Source organism: Sceloporus undulatus, chromosome 6 (genome assembly GCF_019175285.1).
Source record: "Sceloporus undulatus isolate JIND9_A2432 ecotype Alabama chromosome 6, SceUnd_v1.1, whole genome shotgun sequence".
Classification (NCBI taxonomy): domain Eukaryota; kingdom Metazoa; phylum Chordata; class Lepidosauria; order Squamata; family Phrynosomatidae; genus Sceloporus; species Sceloporus undulatus.
Window position 1 is genome coordinate 85,734,297 of NC_056527.1, and position 18,198 is coordinate 85,752,494.

Below are 18,198 nucleotides of genomic sequence, written 5' to 3' on the forward strand. Positions count from 1 at the left end.
ACACAGTTACCTAGACACACAAGTGCTAAATTTAAACCATCTTGTGGATATGAAGCTTTCCCTTTCCATGAAAAGATGCTTCCAGGTTTAAGTTATGTTCTGTTTGTAGCTTCGAGACTCCCCATTATGGGAAGGTCTCTCATGTGCTATAAAACAGCTGCAGCCCAGGTCAAAAATGGATCATATACAGGTCCAGATCAATAATTAAAACACACAAACACATTACCTCATACACTTTTATACATCTCTCATAAAGGCAAACTCTCCTCATGGCCAGGAACTAGAAATTATTCATATGTCAAAGAATGGCCTGGCAAATTAGCAATTTAAGAACAAGGCACACTCTGCAACTTCAAATATAGCTTTAGAGTACAGGTACTGCATAAAAAGGGAGTCTTGGAGATGTCTCATCCACAGGGTCGCCATGGGTCGAGATCAACTCAAGGGCAGTTAACAACAGACTAAAAAGGATATGATCTGGACCAGTCATGATTCAACTTTCTCAACAAGCAAAGGAAGTTTCCTCAGTATAGCTCCTTGTTACCCAGACAGCCAGTCTATCCCCCCCGCCACCATTTGTTCTCTCTCCTAAAATATCTCAGAAAGAAACAGAAAGCTGCATGATAGCTTCCAACAGTATGTGGCAAGCCAGCTAGCTACACTTTTTAATAGAAATCATTTCTGATCAAAGCAAGTAGTGGGAAAGAGCTAACAAAAGATTAAAGAACAGTTATACAGCACATAATATAGCACAAGTATGTGAAATCTCCACCCCTTAGGAGTCCAACATCGGGCCTGTTAGTTTCTTCTGATCCATTCAGCAATTGGAGATGAGGGGACAAGTATAGTCTGGTAAGCTGTGGTATGAAACTGAGCTGTTCTTTGTACTGTAGCTCCAAACACTGTGACACTAGGATTCACTTGTAGAGGGGGTACACATTGAGTTGTGATTTCCATGGTAGAAGGGAACACTGCCAAATTGTCAAGAATTAAATTTGGCCCCATTCTTTTTGCCTTGGCTTAGCCTCATGCTATTAGTCTTGCCTACTTCTAGAACACAGTCCCTGAAGACTTTTCCTAATTAGGAGTTCAGTCCCTCAGCAGATAAACATTCTCTCCTGGGCTATAGTACCTACTATCTAAAGAAAGAGAATATCCCCCCCTCCTGTTTTCTTGGATTGTTGAGTAGATGCTAAGATCATTGGCATCTCATGTATGTATGTCCACCATAGCAATTTGATTGATAAACAGCTTTCTGTTTTCACCCAAAGACAGCCTGTGACGCATGCCCAAACCTTATTGCCTCCATTCAAATGGAACTCCTTCCCCTAACCATAAATCACCCAAATGGTTTCCAGCTAACTCCCCAAAAGCAGCACCATACCTCCATTCTCAGGCTTCTAAAACCAAGCCTCAAGACTTCTCCCCTTTGGCTCCATGCAATATTCACAGATGCACTGGGAGGTGGCTACTACAAAAGAATGCACAATGCAGGCTCTGATGTCACCCACTTTCACATCAGGTGAGGGCATTGCCATAGTATGGCTACCCCTCACCCCTTCTCAGGTTGTGGGGAAAACAAGCAGAGTTAATGCAAGATGGAATTGCAGGAGCGCCCAGGCTGTGACGGATCTGCTTGGTGCCTTCTAGAAAGAACTAATGGTTCTGGAATGTTCCAGAACCTTCTGTAGGTTTTTAGGAAGATTTTATTTTCATTTAATTTATTTTCTTTTAGAAAAAATGGTGAGGGAGAGGGTCAAGATCCTGGTTTGATCTAAGTCAACAGAAAAAAAAAATCCAGCTGACTTTGAGATATCCAGGAGTACATCTTCCCCCACACCTCCCACACAAAAATATGGTAAGGAGAATATGTATTATTGATTAAACAACCTTTTTTTTCTCTGAAAGATCATTCCACATCCGTGCCAGCAGCCGGGTCAGTTCACTCTCCGACAGTTCGGGTCGCTCCTCCTGCAGCTGCTTGCGTTTCTCCTCCGAGAAGATAAACATAGCAGAAACGGGCCGTTTGGGTTTCTCAGAACCTCCCTGTTAAAGAGCACAAAGGGACTCGTGGTTGTGGAACTCTGCGTTTGTATCTTTCTATCTTTTTGCTTTTAAGTGATATGGAAAATAATGGTGATGATGATAAGTGGAAAAAATAGGGAGGTTTATTCTTACTTCATCCAGTAGATTAATCAACTAACACTTTAGTTGATAAGTCCATGGAGGAAGCCATTTTTTCCAGGAAAGTCAAATCTGAATTGGTGCTGCTGCAAATTAAAAGAATGATTCCCTTTTAATTTATTTTGGTTCAGGTGTATTGTTGTAATGAAAAGGGAATGGGAAAAAAACACCAAAAATGCAAAAGATGAGTTATTATGTATAACAACGAGAGTGGTAACTTATTATCAAACTGTCAGTTATGTAACACTTCCTTCAAAATCCCAAAAAGGCACCTATATTGGAATTCGGGGCATACGCAATTTTATTTTACGTGATTAGTCAGTTACTTGTTTATAGAAGGTTAAATCATTTTAACTAAAATTTCCAACGCAAACCTAGTTGCCACTCTGAATGAAGTCTTGAGGCTGGTTTAGAAGTAAGATCCGTCCCACGGGTTAAAAGGCAAACGTGCACATACCCACAATGGAGCTTGCTTGTTGCCCTTGCCTCAGAAAGAGCATATCTCACTAACCTTGCTGGCATCTGGTGAGGACTTCTTAGAGGCAGGACTGGTGGCACCTTTCTTGTTTACTCCCAGCATCTTTTCCTCTCCCAGAACCCTCTGTTGTTCTTCTTCAGGTAAGCTCTACATTTTGGAAGGAATAACAAAATAAAACCAAAATAGATCATAACTTCCCATACACTGAGCTTTATTTATTTATTTACAGTGCGTCCGCGCCATACGCGGCCTTGAGCATACGCGCTCAAGCCGTGGCGCGCGCGCGGGGCGGAGCGTCCCATTCAACTGAATGGGCAGCATGCCTGTTGTGCCCCGCGCGCGCCCATGCGTGCCGCGCACAAACCCCATTGTTTCCAATGGGGCTTGAGCATAGGCGGAATTCGCCTTATGCGGCGGGATCCGGAACGGATCCCGCCGCATAAGGCGAGGACACACTGTATTTATGTTTGTTCTATTTGGTTTGTTCTTACTACAGTCGGCCCTTCTTATACATGGATTTTTTATACACAGATTCAAGCAGCCACAGTTTGAAAATGGTAAAATATATATATATAAATTTCAAATATCAAACCCCGATTTTCCATTTTTTATAAGGGACACCACTTAGCTATGTCATTATATTTAATGGGACTTGCACATCCATGGATTTTGTTATCCAAGGGGCAACTTGGAACCAAACCCCAGCATATAACAAGGGTCCACAGTATATTAAAGTATACATAATTCAGCAGCATACTCAATATTTATCAGTGTGAAACTTTAAGAGGTGCAGAACATGGTTGCACACTTCCTCTTGAGAAGCTCAGCTTCCCAGAAGAATATTACATTAACTGTTTGGCATCTACACAAGCTTCTTTTCCTTCTCTTGTTACAAAACAAAAGCATGCTGTTTCTGATGACCATCTTGAAACTTCAGTTCTCATAGAATGTGCTATTGTACTAGAGGAGGTGGGAGGAAAAAGGAGACATTATGCCTATTTCGCCAACAACTCTTCTGGCTACCAATTTCCTTTTAAACCTGATTCCCTGTATGACCCAGGTCACATACACTTGAAGGTACATCAGTTAGGTACACATACATCAGAAGGTACACAAACATCAGTTAAGGAATCAGACAAATCTACCATTAAGAGTGTTGAACTATTAGCTGGAACATATGGCCCTTAAAAGACACCTTCAGGGTATCATCAGAATGCAGCATTTATACGCCGCACACTATGATGATGCCCTGAAGCTTCCTGGAAGCCAGCCGGTCGCCCAGATATGGGTGGCTTCAAGACACTCCAGCAGCGCAGCGTTTAGACACTGCATGTAACCAGAGTGTCTGGAAGCTACCAGCTAAAGGTAGCTTTTCCATGGCCCAAAAAAGGAGTAGGTCTTTACTGATCCTTTCTGGGCCGGGTTCAAGGCAGGTTGGGGCCATGGCATGTAGTTGCAACAGCCTCAATCCATCTTCGGAAGGGGTGGCTTTAAACCGCCCCTTCCTTCCTGTTTGCTTCCTCCATATGTGTCTGGCTCAGTGTGTGAAGTGACAAACCATATGCACACAAAACAGCATTAAACCATGGCTTGTCTATAAACTCTGGAAGTGCACAAACTTGTTTCAGTAAGATGGCTGGACTGAGCCTGTCTACACATATGGGTCACCTCTTTATCACCAATTGATTTCTAATACAAAAATAAACTTCAGAGTCCACTTGGTTCAAGGGTAAAGGTCTATTATGGGATGGAGCAAGACTTTTGAGGCTGTGATCCCATCATTGTGAATCACTGTACAGTCTGACCTTGCAAGTTTTTAATCTTACAGATCATGCTCAATGGAAAAGAAGCCAAAATCAGTTGAATCACACTGGACACAATTTTAATGGGAAACAGTTAAATGTGTTCATCAGCTGGCAGAATACACTAGGTTACACTTACCTCCAAAAAACGCAGAAGTTCAATTTCATAATCTTTCTTTCTCTGTGGGGGCAAAGCAGCAGAGAAGACTGTCAGTTCCTGAGCTACACAAAGATTTGCATCTCTCCTTTTCTCCTCTCAGTTCTACAAACTACTGTTTGACTTAGCAGGATTCTCAGGGACAAGTTTCTGGTCTTTCTAATAGTTTCTTGATTCAGGATTGTAACAAACCAGCATACTTTAAGAAGACCAATAAGCAGCTGTGAGGAATATTGCTCTAAGTGAAGGTGAGTAAATCCAGCTGTGGCTCTAGAATCTTTTAGGAGTAAGATGATCTGGATGGACAATCTGATCAGCCTCTAGGCAGCTCTACTTAGGGGCTGTACAGACAGCAGCAAAGGAGCGCTGTCCCACCACTCCTTTCAGTGCCGGATCGGGGCTGCAGCAAAATGCCACTCTTTCTTAAAATGACGAAAAGCCGCCCTAGCTGCGGTGGCTTTTTGCCAATTCTTTGGTGCAGCACGTCTAAACACTGTGCTGATGAAGGGGTGTGATGCTGCCTGCTGTGTGGCTGGGCAGTTGACATCGGGGAAGACTTGGGGTGTCTGGTCGCCATACTCCCACTCCAGCCCAATGCCGGCGTTTAGTGCCAGTCTGTTTAGCCCCCAAGTCCATAAAGCTGTTAAAGCTCTCTGGCATACTTAGAAGCTACATTCAATGAAGCAGCCAAGCCAGCCACAACTTGAAAATATATAATTTTTATATTAAATATATATATAAATTCCAAAAAGCAAATCCTGATTTTGCAATTTTATATATGGGATATTATTTTACTATGTCACTGTATTTAATAGGACCTCAGAGTCTACAGATTTTGGTATCTATGGGTGTCTGTGTGTGTGTGTCCTGGAACCAAACTGCAGTGGATACCAAGGGCATACTGTACTTTCTTCAGAAAAAAAATGCTCATCTCTCTTCTAACATAAGACACCACACTTCTGCCAGAGACAAGAATGTAGAGATAGAGAAGAATGCTTCCATTCCCACTAGGCAGTCATGGACACCCTAGCTTCCACAATCTGAAAGCAGCACTGGAAAAAGCGGTGCTGCGTGCCAGGAGGAACAATGCTGCGTGTGTCTGTGGCGTGCACATGCTGTTGCACTGCCACAAGGACGAGCCCCGTTACTTGTAATGGAGCTCAAGCATACACACAATTTCTATTACGCGGGGGGGGGGGGTCCGGAACAACCCCCCCCCCCATGTAAAAGAAGGGCACACTGTATTCATAATTTCTACTGTCCCCCCATAAATGCTTTAGAATTCATGATAATTTTATCATCCCATATAAAAAAATATGTAATATCGGGGTTAGGTATCAGGAAGGGTGGCAGACACTTTCCTCTTGCCTAAGTTATTGGAAACCATTGCCCTTTTTAAAGCAGTTGTCAAAACAGAGCATAGACATTTCAGTTGGGACTCAGCTGAGCTGAGAAAAGTTATGTTTTTTGATTTACAGCTCTCAGAATCCCCAAGCCAGCTTGACTATACTCATACTGGCTAGGGGATTCTTGGAACTATTAGTTAGAAGACAAGTAATGTTTCTAAATTCTGCTAGACTTTTATTGACCAATTTAAAAACTTTGCTAGATTGTCACTGTCTGAAGACAGCACTGTGTTTGCATCCTAAAAACTGAAACAGACAGCCTAATCAATAGCTGTTATTACCATCCTGCCTACTGGTACCGAGGTAAATCTATTTCTCTATCAGCAGCAAGGGTATATAAGTACAGGTGAATCCTGCCCTATATTCAGAAAATCTCCACTCTTGGGCAAAGTTTTTAATGTCATTCTTCTTCCTGCCATTTAAGGCTAGGCTCACCTGATCACATTTTTTGTGGTAGGCATCTTTTTCCTTCTGGGAAAGAAGCTTCCATTGCTGACTGCAGAGTACCATCCGTTCTGTGCTTGGAACATCTTTCATATTTGCCATCAGTTCAGCACAGTAAAGTGAGTAACTATTCCTAAAATAATAATTATTTTTATATAGTACCATCCCATTAATTTAAGATTTAGCATACTTTACATAAATCAATGTGACAATAAGACACAACTAGTATTTCAAGAACTCATTATTCCTTAGTCCCATACTCGTGATCACTAATGTGGATCAGCTTCAGTCACAACCATTCATTTTGACTGAGAGCCCAGGCTGCAAATACAAGAGAGTGGTTTAAGTGTTTAAAGTAGGGTTGGGTAACTTCCAGCAATCAAGGGGCCACACTGGCAATGCTGAACCAATCAAAAGCCATAGCACCCATCCCAAATTTTGTATGTAGCAGTAACAATCTCCCACATACATATTTTTGATTTAAAATTATATGCACTGTGAACATGTGTCTTATTTTTAACTCAAATGATGCTCATGGGAGCATAAATACAAGGCACGCATCCCAACATGCCTCAACTAAAGTGAAATGTGAATTTTTCTACTTTGTGACAGATTCAGAGGCAGAAAGACTACTCTACTGCAAAACAGATCAGGAAACGGCTGCTCTGCATTGCCTACTCCTGCTATATTCATTGCATCTACCTTCGACTGCCTCCACTCCACCAAGTTTTGAGCTCTAAAGCCTCTGTCAAATTGAGTTATAACTATGTAGGAACAATGCTGGAATATTCCCATAGAAAACCTTCTTGCATTCTTTTTAAAAAAACAACTGCTTCATAAAGTTCACTAGGGAAAATGAATGATACCAATACAGTATCAGGCAAGCCTGGCAACCTCAATCTGAAACTGAACAAAGTATTCTAAGTGATTCTTTAGACCAAGGTAGAAAAAGCTGTGGCCCACTTGTGGCCTTATGGGGCATTATAATGGCTCCCAAACCTGTGCAATTATTCCCTGTACATACACAAATTGCTCTAAACTGTCACTCCTGGGGGGAGGGGGGTGTCTTTGGATATGGAGGAGCACATCAGACTTCAAATATAGGTCCCTGCAGCCTTCATAGTTGCCTTTCAGGAAGTAACAGTGAACTAGAGGATGCATTTTGGAAGATGCTTTTAAGTGGTCTCTAGAAGATTCAAAGTATTTCTTTACTTATGAAAGGTTTTCCTGCCATGGGTGTTACATTTCATATGTGCATAATGTTAAGTTTTAAATAAAAAGTTGCACAAACATGTTAAACTGTTCTCTCTTTTTTTTTTTTTTTGTGGTGCAGGGACCCATCCTTTTTCTTTCCACTTTATTTCTACCTTTGACACCAAAGTTTCTCTTAAAGAAGTAAAGTTCAGAAACACATCTACTTTGTTAACTGTATATTGCTTGCCTTCAAAATTTTACCAGAGTTTTAAACAGATTCTAAACTTCACCTCTCCCCAGCACAACTGGGAGTTACAGAGATAAAAAATAAAGGGCTCTACACTATTGTAGGGTGGGAGGTCTTTCTGTGGGAAAAAATAGATGGATGCAACATGTCTGAATTTGTAAAGTTCCTCCACATTTTATTCTCACTCCTGCTCTGTGAGGCAGATCGAATCAGTAGAAACTAGTCCAAGGTCAACCAGTAAGCTGAACCAAGATCTAAGCCTGATCTTTGCTATCTAAGTCCAGCACTACAACCATCTTTCCAAAATGAGCAGAGATAGAGTGGTTAGGAAAGTTCAAGCTTCTACTTGGATCTATTTTTACTGGCACGCAGGTCCAGCAATATATCTTCCATTCACCCCAATTATCCCTTCACACCCCCCAAGTGCCCTAGCAACTCACGGAGGGGGCTTAGTGGGTCGCCCGTCAAACTTGTCTTTCAGCTGCCTTTCTGCTTTAGTCAGGGTAGCACGAGGGGGTGCCCCCTCCTCCATGTTCATCTCTGGATGCTTCTGAATATAATCTCGCATCATTTCCTGTAGAGATAAACACACAGAAGAATTAATATGACTGAGGCAAACAAGTATGGGGAGAAGCCCTTCCTAGGCTCTAAGGTTGTGAGGTGGACAAGAGAACCCAGTTGTGTGACCCTGGTGCTTGGCATAAGAAAGCAGAGAAGGGGTTGCTTTGCAACTCCCTTCAAGCTCAATAAGAGGGAATGAAACCCACAAGTCGGCTCTCGGAGCGCGGCTGGGTTTTGACAGCCGCGACAAGGCCGGCTGAGCACAGGGGGGAGAAGATGGATGGGAACTGTTGAATGTTCCCTACCTCATACTCCTTCCGCTGCTCCAGAGCCTTATGAATCCATTTCAGCCTTTTTTTTGTCCGAGAGCTGAGACCATTGCTTGCCCAACGCATCCTTCACCTCCTTCGTGGTGGCCTGAAAAACCCAGGTGGGGAGGGGAAAATAAAAAATTAGGTAAAAAGGAAAAAAAATGGGAGGGGAAGGGGAACACTGCCCACCCTAGTGGTATGGCAGCGTGCTAACCTACATTTCTAGAAAAAACATTTTTCCTCCATAAAAAAAAAGATTCTCTGGAATTCTTTAAGGGGAACAAAGTACTTCAAGTTAAAGGAAATCTAAATGTTCATGCACAGAATGTGCTAGGGTCTTTTCGTTTAATGAAGGTGAGAATTAGCTAACTTGCAGCAAACTTGGCATCCTGATTTTTTTTTGTTTCTGTTTTTAAACATGTTCATAGCCCTTGTGGCAAAGTCTGTGAGGATCTCATACTCTCACTCTTGTTTTATCCCACTTTCTGACCAAAAGAGCCAAGCTATCTGTACTATTTGAAGTACGGAAGCAGGGCTTACAAAACTACAAGGAGCTGCATGCAAGTATTACATATTGTTGTTGTTGTGTGCTTTCAAGTAGTTTCCGACTTATGGCAACCCTATCATAGTTTTCTTGGCAGGTTTCTTCAGAGGGGGTTTGCCACTGCCATTCTCTGAGGATGAGAGAGTATGACTTACCCAAAGTCACCCAGTAGGTTTACATGTCCGAATCAGGATTCAAACCCTGCTCTTCAGAGTCATAGTCCAATACTCAAAACACTACACCACACTGGTTCTCATATATATCAACACTAAAAAGTAGCATTCTTCTGGATTAGACCAAATTTTGATCTGTGTCTTCAACAATGGTCCAAAACACATTGGAGAAATAATCCAGTTTGAGGCTGCTTCAACTGCCTTGGCTCAGCGCTAGGGAATCCTGTGGCACCAGAACTCTCTGACAGAGAAGGCTAAATGTCTTACAGACACTACAGTTCCCACAGTGTTTTCAACCCATGCTTCCAAGGAAGATAATGAGCAATACAAGATGGAGACTGTCACACTTTGTTGATTATACTAACCTAACTAGCAGGCCACTGGTACAGTTTTGTCTCAGACCCTGTTCAACTGCCATGGCCTGGGAAAGTAAATTTTTGGACCCCCCCCCCCCGTGAGCAGGTTTGACCAGTTGGCTGAGAGATCTATAGAATTGTATTCCAAAAACTGTCTCCAAGTTCTGTTTGGCATTCTCTACAAATACTATTAATTCTTTTTAATGTCTTTCCTGTGTATAACCGTCACCAACATCCTGTGGCCTAATTCTCTCAGTTCATTCTCCAGTTCACAGTTCTGTCTGTTTCCAATTATCTCACCTAAGCATTTTCATCACGGAGATGCTCTTTCCCCATCTGTTAATTTTACATTTCCTTTTTCCCTCTCCAGTTGCCTTAGGACAAGTTTACATAATCAGCAACAGAACTATGCAACACATTTTGTGGATCTTTTTGGATTTCAGACAGAGACCTACATATATTTGAATGTTGTCTTCCTAAGAAATACTCCCTTGAACATGGAAAACTATTGTGGCAAGGAAAATGTTTTGCTGAACATTTTGTTATGACATGCTAACTGCATACGTGGCAAAAAGATGAGTGGGTCAAATTGAAATACACCAGCAGCTCCAACAGTGGAGCAAAACAGACCGCCCTGAAAGAGTGGCCATGCTGGAGCCACTGACCCAAGAGCCATGGCAACCACACACACATGTGACCCCAATCTGCCCCGCTACCGCAGTTCCAAACGACCCTCTGAAAAGGGGTGTTTTTTTACTGTTCCTTTTCAGGGCAGCTTTTCTGGCTTAGGGGTGCACATCATGTAATCACCAGTATACCTCTACTTAAACTGTAAACTGGGCTTTAGAATAGTGGAATAATCAGTCAATTTGCATTGATTAAATTCCAAAGGCTTTGGCTCCAGATATTTTAGAGTTCACCTTCTAGAAGCCCAGCCATCATGACCAATGATAAGTAATTATGGGAGCTATAATCTAAGCCAGTGGTTCTCAACCTTCCTAATGCCAGGACCCTTTAATACAGTTCCTCATGTTGTAGTGACCCCCAACCATACAATTATTTTCATTGCTACATGCAAATATGTGTTTTCCAATGGTCTTAGGCGACCCCTGTGAAAGGGTCGTTTGACCCCCAAAGGGGTCCTGACCCACAGGTTGAGAACCACTGATCTAAGCATTTTGCAAATCAAATGCTTTCCAGACCTGGTTGATTCCCAAAAGTAGAATCCAGACCCAGTGAGTCCAGAAGTCAGTCACAGTCTCCCTTGTATTCAACTCTGCCCTGAGTTTCACTAGCAGTCACCATTTTTGTACTTTCCCCTGTGCTCTCCTGATCCTCATCTCCCATACTCTCTTCAATCACTCTAGAGAGAGCTACTTACGTCAGGGCGCACTTTCAGGTAGATCTTCTTCTCATGGGTGTACCAGAGCTGTTGGGGGGTCTTGGGTTTCTCTGGGATATCATTTTTCTTGGCATTCTGAATGAGGTCAGGGTGGTCTTCCCTTCATAGAATAGGAGTAACAAAAGGGGACAGAAGAAATATATGAATTCAAAGGAACATTAATACAAATTCACCTCTCTTTCTTGATCTCAAGTAATCTCCATTGTCACATTGGGTACTTATTGTGATGGTGCATTCTAGGCTGTTGAGAGGATGAATCCATACAATTTGAGTTTCTCCCATCACTGTCCAGAGACAGGCAGAAAGAACAAAGATCTCATGAGCTCATGACAGTTGACGTAACATTTAGTTGACTCCTCCCTGCTTATCCATCTTAGAGATCAGTTCTGTAATTAGGCCAAGCTCAGAAGAACCGTAGAATAAGACAAACCAAATACATTGCACATCAGAAGAAAAAAAACAAAACAAAACAAAACAAAACAAAACAAACAAAAAAAACTGAACAGTCACAATGGAAAAGGGTGGATTTCTCCTCTCAACCCAGAATGCATCTCACATTAATTAGCCAATGTGGCATTCTCTCTGTTGGTCAGTAGAATCTACCCAACTTGGTTTCTCTCATCACTGCGCAGAGGCAGGGAGGAAGTCTTGTGATGAACAGTGAAAGTACTAAGTAGACTCCCTCCCATTTGGCCATCTTAGGGATCAGTTCACTTACTAGCCAAGCCTACATACAGAAAACTTGGGGCAGGGTGTGGCGGGTGGGGGGGAAGCAGAGTAGGAAAAAAGAAAATCAAATCTATTGCACTCCAGAGAAAAAAACAAAACAAAACCATTAGCAGTCACAATAGGGATGGATTCCTCCTCTCAACAACCCAGAACACACCTTCATGTTAAGTACCCCATGTGGTATTCCCTGTGTTGCTAAGAGGAGGAATACCCAATCCCTCACACTGAAAACTGTAAGGGAGGAAGTGACTGCATCCTAGTTCCTAATCACCTCCTACAGTACCCTTCTCCCAAAAGGGACATCTGCTAATCAGAATTTGTCAATCTTGTAATGATGAATGAAGAAAGAGGTATTCCAGGTGGCAGCCATACAAATGTGACTGGACCATCTGAGAAAGAAACTGCCAAATTAGCAACTGTCCTGCTCAAATGTGCTGTCATGTTAGTGGGGTGAGACAGTTTAGCCATGTCATATACACTCAGGATACAAGCCTTTATCTAGGTGGCTACTGTGGATCAAAACACTTTGCATTTGAGTGAGCCTGGTGATGACCGAAGGCAAATCTGAGGAATCGCTTGTTCATCCTGACAAAAGGAATGTGCAGATATGTTTCCACAATGTCCAGGGAAACCAAGGAAGCTGCCTTTTGAAGGACAGCCCTAATGAAGGACAATGTTTCTATGCAAAGCATTTGTACATCCCTATTGTCGTGACGTGGAGATGCCTGATGAACTGATCATGAATACATTTTTTCTGACTATCCTTTGGAACTGGAGAAGGCAGAAACCTGCTCCAGCTGGAGAAAAGAAGGATGGAAAAGGCATTTCCCTCACAGAAGATTTGGGATGGCACAGAACAGAAGCACCATTTTCACTCAGTCCGGAAGAAAACTCATGTTTAACATTCGGGTCAGTCCTGCATTAAGAAAACCCAAATGCTACAGAGACCTTAGATAACAGGGGAATAAAATCTTCAGAATCAAACACACAGAAGGCTCCTAATGAGGGGAACTCAAATCTGACTATTCCCCTCTTCCTTGTCGGAAATAATGATACCCCCCCCCCTCCAAAAGACTCCTCTCCCAAGAGCAGGGACTGAATAATGGAATCACAATCTGAATCCTCAGAGGAATGGATAGACAATACAGCCTTTCTTTTGCCAAGCAAACCTAGAGCGGAGACAACCAGAAGTTACCCTGGAGCTCCCCCGCAATACAGCAGATTGGTTCTGAGCACATTCCTGAGAAAAGCCTGTCTGAACGAGAAGCTTCTTTAAGCTTTACTTTGGGGAGCCCTCTTGTGGCCAGATATTGGGAAACACACTGTGCTTCAAGAAGCTGTTTTAATTGTGCCATCTAGCTTCATATATCTTGTCCACCCACGGCTACAGAGGTCTTTTAACCAAACATGTGCTTATTAAAGACTCAAATGACTGTAACTGAAACTCCTCATCTAACAGAGAGTGTGTGTGTGTGCTGAGAATAAGTGGTCATGCTGACCCTCCAAAATGACTTGAAAGTAGGCAGACAACACTGCCCTTAGGGTTCGACTGTGAATGTGACAGTCTGAAAAAGAGCGGGGGCACACTGCTCTGGAGGCTCAAAATGGCGGATACTATAGTCACAATCAAAATGGCAGCTGTAATCAGCACCTGGCTGTGAGGCAGAAGTGGGAAACATGCAACTCCCCAAGGGAGGAAGAGAGCTGAGGGCACCTTGCGGAACTTGCAGAGGGGAATCAGGCAGAGGACTCTTAGTTAAGTGGTGAGACACCTGGGGAGAACTGGGAGAAATCTGTCCATGCACCTCCTCCCAGGCAAGATTTGATGGGCTAAGACGCATGACCATAATCACTGCTAATGATTCTTCCTGGATATCCTTCTCCTTTAACACTACTTCCTCCATGTCCTCCCCTCTGGCACTGAGGCAGCCACACAAGGAAAGAAGTGTGATTTTGCTATCATCAACACTTGTTAAAGAAGCTTCAGTTGCGGAGAAGCCCTATCTTGGACCAAGCCTTTTGCACTGTCAAAGCACTCCGATCCAGTTCTATCAATGAACATGCCTCTGCAATCTGGAGAACCATGATTTCTTTTTGGTTGCCACCTTGGACTTCTCGTCTATCAGAGCCACTTCGAGAGGATGCTTGGCAAAATGGTAAAGAAAAGAAAAAGGTCACACCCCCACACACCTTTTCTTCCTGCCTGTGCCCAGAATAGCTCCTGTTTCCTTCTGGCTTGCATGGTCTGACTCTTCCCAGTTTAACTTTCTTTCTCCATCTTTTCTGTGTTTTCACCACCTTTGTTCTTCCTGCCTATCTCTGGGCAGTGATGAGAGAAACCCAACTGGTATGGATTCCTCCTGTCACCAACCCAAAGTATGCACAATGCAGTACGGCTGGATTGAATATATTATGGCTTTTCCCATAGTAGATTTACTTAAAGCCTTACAAGATCACTTGTAGCTCTATGTGTTCCATCTCAATGTTCCCAGGTCAAAGAAGGGCAAAGAGGGTAGCGGGCCTTCCTTCCTGTTCAGTCCAAGCCTAAACATCACACATTTTTTTCCCTTTACACCTCTCCCATTAAAGTGATAGTGATAGTTTTATTACCTAAAACCTCTATGAGATCATGCACAACTCCTTCTTACAGCCTGACTACTTCTAGCACAAAAGAGTCACATGAAAATTAGGTTAGAAAAGAGAGAAGGCATGTGTAATACCATGGAGGCTGCAAGCAAGTACTATCAAGAGGCAGTGATAGTACTTGCTTGCAGTACTATCACTGCCTCTCCAAGACCTTTGGAGAAAGACCATCAATGAATAAGGAAGGAATCGACTGGGGTTAGACAAATTTGCTTTTGTAGAAGTGATCTTTGGATGCCTCATTCTAGAGTAGAATAGACGTTCAGTGACAAATATTCCAGTCTCTGTCTGCAGCCAAAGAGACTGGGATTGGCCCAGGCCAAACAACCCTAACAAGGTGGGAAGTAGCTGGTGTTATTTCAGTGAGTGCTGCAGTGCACTCTTCAAAAGACTGCTGTTTTGCCTGCTCCTGGGATGGCTCTTTGCTTACAGATAGCAAATGGGTAATTCAACTTATAATTTGTCAAATTATTGCCAATAGAGCAGGCAAGGAGAATCCTTTTGGGCTGAATATAACATTTCATCAAAATTGTATGAACTGCTAAAAACCCACTCAAATACCATATGGCAGTGGGCAGTTACTTCTCCCAAGTCCTATCTTTCATGCTTCCTGGAAGCATCTGGCAATTACCTTTGGAAGCCACCTGCTGATCAGCTTCTTTTTGATATTGTTGACTCATGATTCCCATTATCCCTTCACTATGGCCAAGCTGGTTGATCTGATGGAAACTATAACGTAACTTCTTAAGACTCAAGCTTGGCAAAGACTGATCTAGGTGGATCCCTGATCTAATCCAGGCCGTTTATTTGAGGGTACTCTTTCAAATATTTACCTGATGAAAATATATACAATTTTTAATGTTGAAATTCCATTACCTGGATTTGAAGTTAGAATAACTTGGGCTGCCCTGTTGTAGGACTTTTCAGTCAAGGCACCTCCAGGCTATGCTCACTCTTTTCCCTACTCCTCCCCAACCACTGCTGCCAAAGCAACATTTTGCAGCAAAGGTCACACAATATTAAGTTCGTGTTTAGCCATAAGCTTAAGAGCTGTCAATATACAAACAGGAAGTTGTTGCTCAGCTGACTTTTACCTAAATCTTGCCAAATTTCGCTCAAAGTCTTGTTTCTCCCGCTGGAAGTCCTGGATATACTTCATCTAGAAGACAGATAAAATGGAAATGCTGATTATGGGTGAAGAAAAAGAGGAAGGTGTGAGGTTCCCAAAACACAAAGCAGTTTATAACCTTTGAAAATCAGAAAGCTCACAAGTAATGGCATCCCTGCCTAGCCCAAGCAGCAGGGATGGCTTCTTTACAAAGAAGTGAGCATCGACCCAAATAACTAAAATATATTTTCATAAATATAAGGTTTTTTTTTTAAATGTCAGGGTTTATTATCCTGTGGGATAATAAGCCACCTTTTGTTACGTCATTTTTTCTTTCACTTCAGCTGGACTGTTAAGCTGACTTATCCTAGATTTTCCTCTTGTTTCTGTCATTTGTCATGCTCTCTGAAGTCTGGAAACAAACACTTGCTTCTAGTTATATGAATGCCTATTCAGAGAAGCTGTCACAAAATCAGCACACTTCAATTTCTCAATGTGCTCCTCAAAAATGTAGCAATATTAAGATCATGAAGAGAGTCCCAAACTGACCGTGCAAACACACCATCACAATTGATACATGAAAATTCCAGACTCAGAACTCATAACTTCCAGCCACTGCCAAACTATACCAGAAAGAAGTGCCCCCTAAACTAGTGGTTCTCAGTCTTTGTTCTGCCAGATATTTTGGACTTCAGCTACCAGAATCTGAGACCACTACATAAGCTGGCTGGGACTTCTGGGAGTTAAAGTGCAACACACTTGGACAACCAAAGCTTGAGAACCACTGCTGTAAACTCAGATGATAACGGGATGTAGGAATTTTGTGTTGGTGTTGTACTACTTTTACATATTAAGAAAGAATTTAGAGATTATATTCCCTCATAGGACTTTTGCTGAAAGCACAAGCAGGTCTTTAAAGATGTTGTCTTTCTGAGAAAACCCAGAGGATTGAGAAAGAAGCCACACTACGTTCTTCAAGGAGAAAAGGAGGGATAACTTTTCTTTCTCACAGCACACATATGATGCTCATATCTCCCTTTCCATCACTTTGAACGTGTACTGCTCACCTTTTTCTTTTCAGGGAGCTCCTTATACTTTTTGGAAAGTATCTTGGTAAGATCCAGGTTGCTCATTTCTGGATGCAGCTTTGCATATTTTGCTCGCTTCTCCATGAAGAAACGGAAGTATGGGGTCAAAGGTTTCTTGGGAAAGTCAGGATGTTTCTAAGCAGAGATAAGAAGAGAAGTACACAAGGAAGAAGTATTATTTTGAGGCTGTCCATTTCCTCATCAAAATCTGTTGCTATCATTAAGAGTAAATAATCTAGTTTCCCTTTACTGAGTTTTGCTTGTAAAATTATTTAAAGTAGGGGTAGGAAACTTCATGCATTTTCAGCTCAGAACTGCACATAGGCTGTACCCCCTACAGCAAACCCAAATACCTGTTTTCCTCTGCAGGCTCTTTCAGAATGACAACAGGGAGTGATATCATGTCACATCCAGTCACCATTTTATGAAAGACAGCAAAGGGAAATAAAGGTATTGGGGAGCAGTATGGAGTTCTGGAGTACCTGTGGGTGTTGAGTTAGCTTTATGATTTTCCATGTGCTTGGGAGCTTTCTGTATGGTTATGGGGCAAAATTTGCCCCCAAATCATGCTGATTTTTTAAATGGGAGTTGGAGAACTAGTAGTGGGGTCTAGATGTTACATTTTGTCCACTCTGATTTAGAGATTGGACAAATTCCCCAACCAGCACAACCACTGGTTCTACAGCTGATCACCTGAAAGAACTGTTATGCTGCACCATGAGTTCTTTGAATATATAGTATCAAAGATTTTGTGGGTCCCTCTTTTCTCCTCAAATTCCAACCCAACCACAAAAGAAAATAAACAATAAAACTAAAAAAGGAGAAAATAATTAATTTAGTCCAATACAACACGCTTTTTAAAAGATGGGGGCAAGTGTGGCTGTTTTAGTTGCCTCTCAGGACTCTAGGGGATGTGGATGGCATTTATACCACATCTGGAAGCCCCCTAGGCCCTTCAGATGTATTTTTTTGCCGCAAATATTCACTAGGTGGAATGGGGAGCATTTCTACCACATTTTGCTCCTTAGGCCAATTCAGGCTCAGAAGAGGCTCTGTGAAACAAGAGGTAGACACTGTTGTTGCCCCCCTCCCTTCTGCTGTTAACAAAGGCCTTCTCAGGCCTAAAATATCCCAGGAAGGCCCCAAAATATGGTGAAATGCCCCACATGCCACATACAGTGTGCCCGTGTCATACGTGGGCACGCCTTACGCAGCACTATGCGCCGGAAAAAGCAATGGTACACATGCTGCGTGCCACGACGCACCATTACTTTCGGCATATGCTTTTGTTATGCCTGATGTTATAGAGTTGAATGGGTGCTAGCCTGCCTTGCAAAACAGTCAGTTTGCCTCAAGCAGGGAACAATTTTA

The 18,198-nt window shown here is 42.5% G+C and overlaps 1 protein-coding gene across 1 annotated transcript in view; it reads right to left on the reverse strand.

The window, feature by feature from the left end:
• The window catches only part of UBTF (upstream binding transcription factor), a 55,096-nt gene that overhangs the window by 22,301 nt on the left and 14,597 nt on the right, over positions 1–18,198 (reverse strand). The window contains exons 5-12 of the mRNA XM_042472364.1: positions 16,807–16,962; positions 15,726–15,790; positions 11,239–11,359; positions 8,353–8,486; positions 6,463–6,604; positions 4,604–4,645; positions 2,696–2,809; positions 1,891–2,046 (exon numbers count right to left, since the gene is read on the reverse strand). Of these exons, the coding sequence (XP_042328298.1) occupies positions 1,891–2,046; positions 2,696–2,809; positions 4,604–4,645; positions 6,463–6,604; positions 8,353–8,486; positions 11,239–11,359; positions 15,726–15,790; positions 16,807–16,962 (930 nt within the window). The remainder of the gene's footprint in view (positions 1–1,890; positions 2,047–2,695; positions 2,810–4,603; positions 4,646–6,462; positions 6,605–8,352; positions 8,487–11,238; positions 11,360–15,725; positions 15,791–16,806; positions 16,963–18,198) is intronic.